Raw genomic sequence first — 11,626 nt, forward strand, 5'->3', positions numbered from 1 at the left:
TATTCATATCATCTTGCAGCAATCCATTACACTGCATTTATTATACATCATATGGCCAACAACATACCACGCAAGCCTGAGCAGCCACCCTGCTCTGATGGAGTGAGGGAGGCTCACATAAAACTAACACATTGACAGTGACGCGAGGGACAGGCGAGCCCCGCTCACGTGCATGCTGCGCACACAGACGCTCCCTCAGACAGAGCTAACTCCACGCTCTCTGTCTCTCCGTCACCCCGGAAAGTGACAAAACGAGATATATGTCTGCTGCCAGTTCCATCACAGTGGCCACACAGATTAAAAAAAAATCCAACCATGTCTTGGAGAGGACACACATGTCACCGACAACCGTCGTATTCTCGGCAATATCCCTGCAAGACAGTCTCCCGGAACCGTCTCGGTTTGTAGTCTAGCGTGTGTTTGGTTTTCTTAGACATGTTTCCATGCACTGATGGCAGCAACTGCAAGCATTGTGGCTCTATGCATGGTAATGTCTTTCTGGTTTTCAGTTCCCCATTTAGATTCATTCTGAAAGATCTCAACATTGAATGAAGGACCACAAAATTTTGCCATTGCCTTTTTAAAGATGGTTCATACTGACTGAGGTAATCCCCTGCTGTTCTGACTGACTGTTACAAAATATTTCTGGATCACACCAGTGTACAGACTTATACTCGTATTGATGTACTGCCATTAAGTCTATATACTACCAAATATCTATAAAAATGATCACCTGCTATACTATCTGCATGGTGTTGCAGTAATTAGTAAATGCTAGCATGCTAAAGTAAGATGGTAACACAGCAGGGGGTATACTAGTCTGTTTGTTGACTTCACTGCTGTGCTATGACGCTTTAAGTATAACGTCAACAAGTCAATGACAGTAATGATATGGATGCCAGTATGGAGGAGACAGGTGAGGGGCTCAGTGGGTTATTGCGGCAAACTAGCAGCAGTTGCAGTAGTACCCAATGTCCGGTCTACCTTGTCATGTAACATATGTAAGTCAGTCCTGAAATACAGCAAAAGTACTACTGTAACGCAATCTCATCTGAAAAGGTATCTGCTAACTGGACAGCAGATACTTCCCTCATCCTGCGAGAAGGTAACTGTAAAACAACAATTTACTGGTGAACTTCATTGTCAGTCAAGTTACAAGACCTTCAGTTGAGGTACACAGAGACGGCTTCAGAGAAATACTGAATTTTTCTAAACTGGCTACACCATCCCATCTTACAACATGCTGAGGAGAACTGTTAAAGGTGATGGATGGTGCTGAGTTGCAGCCAGTTTTTATACGGCCTATACATATCTACAGAACACTGTATGTAGAATATGAGCTGTTTATTGTCAGCATATGTATTCAGGTCAGGAATATAGGTTTCATTGTCGCAAAATATTACCTTCAACTGTGTTTTTATTAGTGACGTCATCAGCGACTAGTCAGTGTCGACTTAACTTCCACCACATAGTCACTCTGTTCCAAAAAATCTGAACTGGCACAATCCCTATCACACACTAAACATTACATCTGATAAATTTGCTGAGATTCAGATCCACTGTGTAGGCCCTGCAACTTTCATTCATTGCAACTTTCCCTTGATTTTACACTACACTGGCTGTTCCTAAGTAAATGGACAGCTATACGTTTCAGATGGTTTTGGTCAGTTGGTTCTAGTGAAGTCGATAAGCAACCCAAATACACTGTGATAAGTACCATTTTCCAGCAGGAATGGTTCAAATCAAAAGTGCTTCATGACTTTACTTTTGCTGTCTGTTTTTTGGGCACATTTATGACTGGATTTTAGCACTGGAGCAGGTAGTAAGGACACTTATGAGCAGAGTGCATTACGTATGAACGGACCAATGGTTGAACATAACCATGAAATACATTGATTTCATTACATTTACACCACACCAAAATTGCAAAAAATCATTAGTAAAGAATATAGAGAGCACTATCGTTGCAGTGATTGTGATAAAAAAAACACTGTGGAGCAGACTTACTTCCATACTGGTGAGGTTACAGCGATGAGTGCCGGCAAACCAGCCACTGTTGGAGCACTGATCGATGTCTACGTCCTGAAGGTTCACATCCACACGAACGACGCCCCTGATAGAGAGAAAGAAAGAATGAAAGGAGGAGAGAAAGAGGGAGAGGGAAAGAAACTCATAAAAATGATGACCGGATTAAATTATAGGCAAAAAACATAATAGAAAATGCAGACTCAGATATGTGTTATCATTGAGGAAATAAAAAAATGGAAAGGTGAAACAGAGGGAAGGCGAGAGAGAGAAGATAAAAAAAACGAAGGACGGATATGTAGTAGAAATGAGAAGAGAGAGGAAGAAGAGGTGACAAAATTGTATGAGGTTAAGCAAATCATTTGAGGGAGAGGAAGCAAGGGGAGGGTGCAGAGGCAGATAAGGCCAGAATGAAAGACAGGAAAATTAAAAAGAACAGGAAGAGCATCGCCCAGGGGAAGTAAGCTCAAAGGTGTGAGTGGCAGGAGAAAGGAGGGAGGTAATAGAGAGAAATGAATGAAATACGTTAAAAATGGGAAATAAATTTACAGTTAGAAGATGATTAATAAAGAAGAGGAAAGGAGGAAGATAAAGATAGAGAAACAATTAAATAGAAGCAATGTTTATTAAGTTAGGCCATTTCTTTAATCAATAAGAAGCGTAGTAGTAAAATATGCTTTATTTTCCTCTGACACAAAAATAAAATGTTGTTTTTACATCTGATACGTCTTAATTAATCTTATTAATTAAGACGTATATTATGGTGAATTTTGAACAATATCTGAATGATGCTGTAGCAGGTTTTTACCGATATTTTGCAGATTTCTTTCCTAACTATTTTTACTTGATGATCTCATACATGGTAATACAAGCAGTAATCACAACACACAGATAAAACTGATGGGAAAAGGATTCTATTTGCTGTTATTTACACTGTAACCGATGACCATATGTTGTTGAAACTTTTCCTCACCAGGTCTACTCACCTCATGTACATCTCTTGTTGTACCACTTGGCTACCTCGTCCCTGCTCACCTCAAGTTTAGCATGTTAGCATGCCAACCCTTGTTAACACACACAACAGCGCAGCATAATGAAAATGTTATGTTTATGCAAAGGTTGCAAGAAGTTGGGCCTGATGATGCTAGATGAAAAACAACCAGAATTGTCGAGGCCCAGACACACCAAGCTGACATCATGTGGGGATGCCATGTAGGGATTTGAGTTTGAGAAAAAGAGGATCCTTAAGGGACACACAAAGAAGCGCGACGTACATTTGATGTTTGTAGAAGAACAAAATCCCGGAGTTTAAAATCACTTAAAAGTTCGAGTTGACACATTTTTAGGTCTCAAAACGAGGACATGTCTGGGAAAAAGAGGACGTCTGGTCACCCTGGCACCATCACCTCATGTCAACCTTGTCTGGACCAAATATTTGCCACCTGAAAGATCACAGCCAGCACACGCAGTATGTTCTGTTCTGCAGCTCTCCATAGCATTGTTTTTTTTATTTCATTACTGATTATCATGTTGGGTGGCTTGGTGGTTAGCACTGATGCCTCCCAGTGAGAAGCTTTTCTGGGTGGAGTTTGCATGTTCTCCCTGTGTCTGCGTGGGTTTTCTCCGGGTACTCCGGTTTCCTCCCACCTCCAAAGACATGCTCGTTAGGCTAATTGGTGACTCTAAATTGACCCTAGGTGTGAGTATGAGTGTGAATGGTGGCTTGTGTATGTGTTAGCCTGCGATAGACTGGCGACCTGTCCAGGGTGTACCCCGCCTCTCACCCGATGAAAGCTGGGATAGACTCCAGCCAACCCCCGCAACACTAGTGAGGATGAGCGATAGTAGAGGATGATGATGTTTAAAATGATTGAGTAATGGAACATTCAGATGAGATGAGAGGTGGGTCTGCAAACATTTCTATGAAATTTTCGCGACAGTTACCAAAATGCATGTACATAAAATAGCAAATTATCCTTTGAGCATGGATTTTGTGAGTTTATCTTTCTTGTGTTTCCCTCTGAAAACACAAGCATACACTTTAAAAGATGTAGTGTGTTCTCTTCATGTGGGCTCCATTCATTTCAGATACGGGAGGTTTTCATAGCAAAAATGAGGCAAATTCTTGTACTTTTGCTGCTTCGAGGCAGAAATAACAAGTTTAATATGTGGAGACTGCAGGCATATGCAGCAGTGGGCCATCACATACCCACACTGTGGAGTGAATAAGGTTAAATACTGTTCAGGGATGTGACCGCAATACATAATCAGAGGAACACTGTCTGGGACTTACACTGGTGGACCTAAGTTCACTGCAGCTATTGTCGCCCAGACATGTAACTTCTCCATGACTCTCTCTGTCACCACACACACACGTGCGGGACGCTGTCTTCTTCTGCACACTCACACGCATTCTCTCTCTCTCTCCTTTGTTGTGGTGTGAAGTCTGACACCTGTACCTCCATCTGCCTGCTGGGAAGTGGAACAAACAGCCACGGAGAAACGCTTTGGCCACATGTACACAGACAGACTGAAAGAGAGGGATGAAAACGGGCTTGTACCTTGAAGTGACAAAAAAAAACTTTGGTATCGCATTATAGCTACTTAAGGTCATTGAGGCCACAACTTGCTCACTAATATTTCTGCTAATGAAGAACATATTATTTCAAACATTAAAGTAAGTCTCTTTTCTCAGTACAACCGGAAGAGTTTTTCTTTCAATTCAAGACGCATATGACATAATTGCTCCTTAAACAAGATGGATGTTTGTGGATTATGCTCCTTTCTCTCACTTGTAGCTATGGAAACCCCAATCTAATCCAGGAATCCATATTAGTAGCTCAGTGAAGTTGTATCAAAGATCTTACAGAATATTCTTGACACTGTGCGGCCATCTTGGAAACAAGCCAGAGCAGTTATTTGGTATGATATGGTATATGGTATGAAAAGAATGAGAGGGCCACCGTTTATATCATCCATGGTCACCTGGACATAAAATCTGATGTAATTTTTTAAAAGAACACTATACCCTATGATGTTGTGAAAGGTTTCACAGCACCAACTCAATTTATGACTCAATCCAGAGTGCTGTGACTTAACCAACATCTTCTTCCCATCAGAGCCATCGATGTCTTGCTAATTCAAGTTAGGAATTCAGATACAGACACACTACAGATACAAAGACCACCTGTCACCACATAGCTGGAACTGCGACCCCGACCCTGTGTTTCCGACTTGTCCAAAAGATCTCCATTTGAGATTCTTCAAGTGTTCTGTCTCTCCCTTAATCGCAACGTCATGCCACCCGCTGGAACATGCAGTTTACAGTATTATAGTCACAAACCCAGCTGAGTGTGTTAACATGGTGATACAAGCAATAAACACAACACACAGATAAAACTGATGGGAAAAGGATTCTATTTGCAGTTATTTACACTGTAACCGATGACTGTACGTTGTTGAAACTTAAGGGATGTATCCAGTCGTTGTGTAGACACTTCACAGAGAAACACAAATGTGATAAAAAAAAATGCGGATGGCCCTAGTAGAAACAAGGGGTACTATCAAAATCCAAAATGTCTTTGTTATCCACCCAAGAGTTTTTGCAGTTGTTTGGACCAAAATAGTGAGAGCACTATGCTCAAAAATACACAAATCAGGCATAAAATTCTTACCACTGACAGAAGAAGTAAATAACATTGATCATCTTGTGACAATACAATGATCTGCTGGGTCTGGATGTTACTTTGGCATGTGTCACCCACCTAGACCAGACCAGACACCCCCACCCCATAGCAATAACACTCCTTGACACACACAAAAAAAATGATTAGGACGAACTCAAAAAACATGAAGAACATCAAAATGTGTTGACCTGGCCTCCAAATTCACTAGATCCCAAACTGATCAAGTATCTGTGGGATGATCCACAGAGACCCCTCCCCTCCACCCACAGGACCCAAAGGCCCCCCACTAACAACATACTGTTACCAGACACCACAGGACACCCTCAGAAGACCCATGTCCATTTTCACCTGTTTTGGAAGCACAAGGGAACCTACACAATATTAAGAAGGTGGTCATAATGTTATGCCTGATGGAGGTATTTATTTTTCATGCCAAAAATGGACCATAGATGTTAGTCTCTTGGTGAGTATGTTTTCTCTCCTCAGGACTGGATTCTTCTAAATGATCCTATGATTTCTTTCTTTTGGCTTTGTTTAGATTTCTGTGTTTTATTGTGCTTGTGATTTACAGATATCAAATTGTTGCTTGTGAATTGCATAAGCAACACAGCAACACTGAATGTAAACTAATGATCACACCCTGCCTCAAAGCAGTCTTCCCCACCTACCATTATCCCCAAAGTCTGCCACTTTTACTCTGATTAGGTTTACAGCTCCTGCCCGTCATAGTCTTTATGTGAACTGAATGAAATGTATATTTGGCCAGCGAAAACAGTGAGAAGTGTTGCTTTGAGATAGAAAGTAGAAGACATGGAGGGAGTGACTCCATCATCTACACCAGTTTATGATTTTCTGTCCAGAGTCGACCAACTTACTATTTTTAGAAATGTCATCACAGGGTTGAGATAAGCGCATGGAGTAGCAGAACACAACTCAGCATTTGCACAGCAGAGTGAGGAGAAAAACAGCCACTGCAACTGCACAACTAGATGCAGCCAAAGATTTATACTCAATTTACAGAGGAGACTGTGAACAACCATTACACTGTTTTCCCTTTTAACTTGACTTCTGTCTTAGCTCCTCATGCTGACTTCACAGCCACTTCTGATAAACCTCAAACCACATCACTAACAGCACAGGATTCTCCCTGAAGTCCACTTACTATATTTTTCCATCTCGTTTAAAGAGTTGATTTCATCGACATATGGAGATGAATCTATTGACAAGCACTCACAGCAGCTGTCGTTTCATCTATAGCCGTTTTTCCAAACAGGGGTAAACTGTCGTGCTTTAAGCAAATTGGTCAAGAATTCCTCATAAGTGTTCAGATCATATCACCTTCTGAGCCTGCATGTCAGAGAACACCTGCGCCAACTCTAATCACTGATAAAAAAATTGTGTTTCGTGATTGAAAGCTCTAGTAATCTTTTTAGTTGAAAAATGAAAAAAGGAACACGGCTCTGGCAATGCCTAACATTTTCCCTTCCAAAAAGTCAGCTACTAAAAATAACTGCTGCTTCAGAGAGCAAAAACACTGCAGGAATCACTTCTCTGTAATCCTGTGTCTTCTCGATATTCTTATGCAACCTCACAAATGGGATTTAATGCATGAATCAAACTTTCCTTCTAAATGTCACAGATCGCAGTCCCTTGTAAAATGTCACATCACCATTTAAACTCTCTCAAAACGCTCTCGGCTGAGTGGGAAATAGTCATTTGATTTAATTATGAATTTGTTCACTAAATTCATTTAATCGCACTTAACATTTTCGGACGCCTTAGGCAGGTCTTCTATTTCACCACAATTTAAACATCCTAATGGCAATGTGTTGGTGGCTTTTTATGGGCAATATCCCAGACAGCAATAAACCCTTTACAGAGATGAACAAGGTGTCACAGACGGATTGTCTGAGTCATCACAGAAGACTGTAAGAGAGATGCTTAACTTTTGAGAAGCAGCAGTAAATGCCTGTAAGATTTCAATAAAAGCTAAGGAGGAGTGAGAGGATTCTGCTAAATCTGATTCTGTGGCAATGTCCACAGCCATCTTCATCACACCTTCTGCAGCGATAACAAAGAATGATGCTGCACGATTCCCCTAAAAAAGTCCATAGCAGCTCCATGGACGCGTCATGAAGCTGCGAGAATGACTGTCCCTGGAGCAGATAGTGATGCAGCACTTTGCTCGGGGACACGTCAACCGGGTGGATGCGTGCCAGGCTGAGGCCCAAACCACAAGCACGACACACTGCTGCCTACAAACCACTGAGCACCGTTTGCCAAAATCCAACTTGTCGTGTTTGCTCCGTAGCCGCAGATATTGTAGATTGTACTTAACAACTTGCTGGAGGTGTGAATAGATTTTTGTCTATGCATTTGTATTAGATACACTGTGGGGACATGAATGCAATTAAATAGTCACACTGTAGGGATCCCTCCTCCCCACAGAGGGAAACACAAATCTCCATGACATTATCCTTACATTTTTGTATGAGGATTTGATTTAAGGTGAAACCAAAGAAAACTAATCTAAGTCAATGCAATGTCCTCTAAAGTGATGAAAACGCAGGTGTGTCTGTTTGAGTGATTTGTGTGACATTACTGAAAATACTGACATATCTGTCAGTGACTCACTGATCAGGCATAACATTATAACCACCATCCTAATATTGTGTAAGTCTCCCTTGTGCCTTCATAACAGCTGTGACTCATCAGAGAATAGACATGGCTTTTCTGAGGGTGTCCTGTGGTGTTTGGTAACAGGATGTTGTTAGTGGGGGCCTTTGGGTCGAATGGATTGAGGAGAGGAGTCTCATCCCACAGATACTCGATCAGTTTAGGATCTAGTGAATTTGAGGGCCAGGTCAACGCTTTGTGCTGTTCTTCATGTTTTTTTGGGTTGTTCCTAGACTGTTTTTGTGTGTGCCCACTGGGGATGGATGCTGCCATCAAGGAGTGTCATTACTATGGGGTGGGGGTGCCTGGTCTGGTCTATGTGGATGATACATGTCTAAGTAACATCCATGAACGCCAGGTCCAAAGGCTTCCCAGCAGAATATTGAACACTGTCACGTGGTCAGTGTTATTTACTTCTCCTGTCAATGATTTTAATTTGCGGCTGATCTGTGCGGTTTAGGTGTAGGTTTGTAATGCAAGCTGTTGATATTGCATTGTTTATTCATGATTCAATCGATCTTATCAAGACACTCTTGGACTGGAGCCTTGAAATATGAGATCACTGGGTGTTTTCATACACCTACCTGCTGCCCACATACACAACTGCCAGCTTGCATAGATCCCTTCACTTAACAACACAGTGAGTAAAAGCCTGCAGTATTCCTCGGTTTGTAGGCTGCTGCTACAGAGAGGCACAGTTGTGTTTTGTCAGGTAGGAATATTAAATGAGGCAAGTCAAACTGTACCTGTGAAGATGCTTTTACACCATGTGTTTTTATTAGGTATTAGCAGTCCAGATGGATTCCTATTTTAATTGAGTCTTGGTTGACAATCAATCATTTGTAGCCTAAAATGCTTTTCCTTTAATACATGTAATACAAACAGTGTTGTTGTGCATAAGGATGAAGAGTAAATTCACACGCTGTACAAACTCACCTGAACTCTGGCGCTGTGTTGCTCTTCAGTCCATAGAAGCCAGCAGACAAGGTGAGCAGCCAGTAAGGCACAAACGCCCCATGCTCACACTCCAGGTAAGGCGCAGACCACTTGATTTGGTTTTTGTCCAGTAGGTAACTTCCCTTCTTGTACCCTGATTCGTCCGGGATTCTTCTGTGCATGGGGAATCTCCTGCCGTCCCTAAACTCATTAAACCAGTCCGCCTCCGGACCCCTGCCCTTCAGGTGACGGTGCGCGGAGCTGGACAGGTCCTGCAACACCACCTCCTTCTCGGTCCTTGTGGCCTGGAGGAAAACGTGTGGCCCCGGCGTCGGCGCGTCCGTGTGTAAGGTCACCACCGCCCTGTGGATCTTGGGATCCCCCTCGAGGATGCTCTGGACCAGCGCGTGGTACCAGTGGATGTCTCTGCGGAAGGTTTGCTCCCGGGACCTGTTGGTCTGCAGGATCATATTTAGGAAGTTCGTGGCGTGCGCTACGGTGTCCAGAATGCTGTGCAGGGAATAGTGGGAGGCGACGTGCAGGCCGCCTCGCAGGCTGCTCAGCTCGTACCTCCGGGAGCAGTTGACCTGTCTCAGCGCCGAGGAGTCCCCTGTGTGCAGGAAAGCGGTCACCACTCTCGGTAAGTCCTCCTCAATTTTGTGCGCCACAACCGTGCGCTCGGTGGCAGGTACCGAGTAGGTCGGGTGGTGGTGGGGCGGCTCCCTGTTGATGTTTTGGGTGCTGAAGACTGGTGGGTTCTTCTCGTCCCGGTCATTATCGGACCACTCCACGTAACCATAGTTTGATCCCAGAACGAGTCCCGTTTGCAGGAGCAGAGGGACGACTAGGAGAGCCATCGTTCCTTCCTTATCACAGGCACTGAGGAGACACTGTGGCCACTTCGTAAAGTGTGGCGAGCATTACCAAAGGCACCCTCTTTCTTCTGCTGCTTCAAGAGATTACAAACACTTTAAAACGCCAGAGAATGTTTGGATTGCATACCCAGGATCAAGCTGAAAAACGACCAAACACTCCTCATCCGTGCATCTTTTGTCTGAGCCCAAGAGAACGCAGACTTTCCCTCTCTTCTGTTCCGTTTTTTATAATAACACAATGTGATCACAACAGCTGCCCAGACAGCCCCCAGCCTCCCAACTCATGAAAAAACAACAACGCCGTCTCTCCATCAGTCCGCGATCCATTCGTACGAAGCATAAGCGAGGGCTCTCTTTTTATACTCCTATCGAGATCCATGTGAGAGGAGTGGAACGACGAGGAAGGGAGCAAATTGTTCTTGAAGTTCCGTCCCTCCCAATAAAATCCTAATAGGCCACCTGAAGTGTCGCCCACCGGTGTGTGTGTGGTTGTTTCTTACTGCCAGTCTGCCGGAGGTGGGCGGAGCGTGGGAAACGATGGGAGCTGTCCGGTGCTGAAAGTAGCGCCCGTAGGAAGAAACACGAGAGTGGCTGTGGTGATGAAGCAGAGCCTTGAGGGATGAAGATGCGGAGGAGCAACCTGGGAATTAGACTCAATCTACAAATACAAAATAAAACTGAATCCAAAAGAAAAGAGGGGATGGTGAGAGGCAAACAGACTAGGATGTATCTCCTGTTTGTTACGGGATCTATGCAGGGGCTTTTATGTGCTCATATGTGATTACATTGAACGTCTAGAAAGAACATAGGGAATAAAAAAACATTTTTCTAACATTTCTAAAAAATAGCATCCAACTGTTTTTTTTTATTTTATTTTATTTTATTTTTTTTTTTACCAGGTTTAAAAATGAGATACTGGTTTTATCACGTCATTATCTTTTCTTGACACAAGCATACAAACAAAAAACGACATCAGACTAATTATGACTAGCTTTGAATGTATAAAAAATATATTTATTAAAGTCGCATTAATGTCATATCATGTAAACAAGCTTTAAGATCCAGAATGAACATATCCTAATTTGAGGAAAGGTGTAGGAATCACAACCATTTTGTACAGTGTCTTAATGATGATTGGACAAATGAACTGTAATGAAATGCTTATTTTTAAAACTTTGGCAAGAATATTTTGTAGGGAAACACTACCTGAAGGATAATCCTAATAATCTACATAAAACAATGTCAAAGTCAGAATTCAGAACTCAGAATGAGGGAACCATAGAAAAACACAAAACATCCAGGAACGAACACATCGAAGTATAACATGTACTGTATATCCAGGGCGAACGGCCAGAAACACAAGGAAACACGAAGGTAAGTGATGAACTGACACAGAGAGAGGCATTGCTATGTATACGCTGAGCACTA

At 42.7% G+C, this 11,626-nt stretch overlaps 1 protein-coding gene across 1 annotated transcript in view; it reads right to left on the reverse strand.

Annotated features, from left to right (window-relative positions):
• Positions 1 to 10,936, reverse strand: part of LOC125011389 (probable G-protein coupled receptor 158) — a 59,981-nt gene extending 49,045 nt beyond the window's left edge. Inside the window, exons 1-2 of the mRNA XM_047590584.1 lie at positions 9,324 to 10,936; positions 2,008 to 2,113 (exon numbers count right to left, since the gene is read on the reverse strand). Of these exons, the coding sequence (XP_047446540.1) occupies positions 2,008 to 2,113; positions 9,324 to 10,180 (963 nt within the window). The 5' untranslated portion in view covers positions 10,181 to 10,936. The remainder of the gene's footprint in view (positions 1 to 2,007; positions 2,114 to 9,323) is intronic.
• Positions 10,937 to 11,626: the final 690 nt, after the last annotated feature.

This window comes from Mugil cephalus, chromosome 7 (assembly GCF_022458985.1).
Source record: "Mugil cephalus isolate CIBA_MC_2020 chromosome 7, CIBA_Mcephalus_1.1, whole genome shotgun sequence".
Taxonomy (NCBI): Eukaryota; Metazoa; Chordata; class Actinopteri; order Mugiliformes; family Mugilidae; genus Mugil; species Mugil cephalus.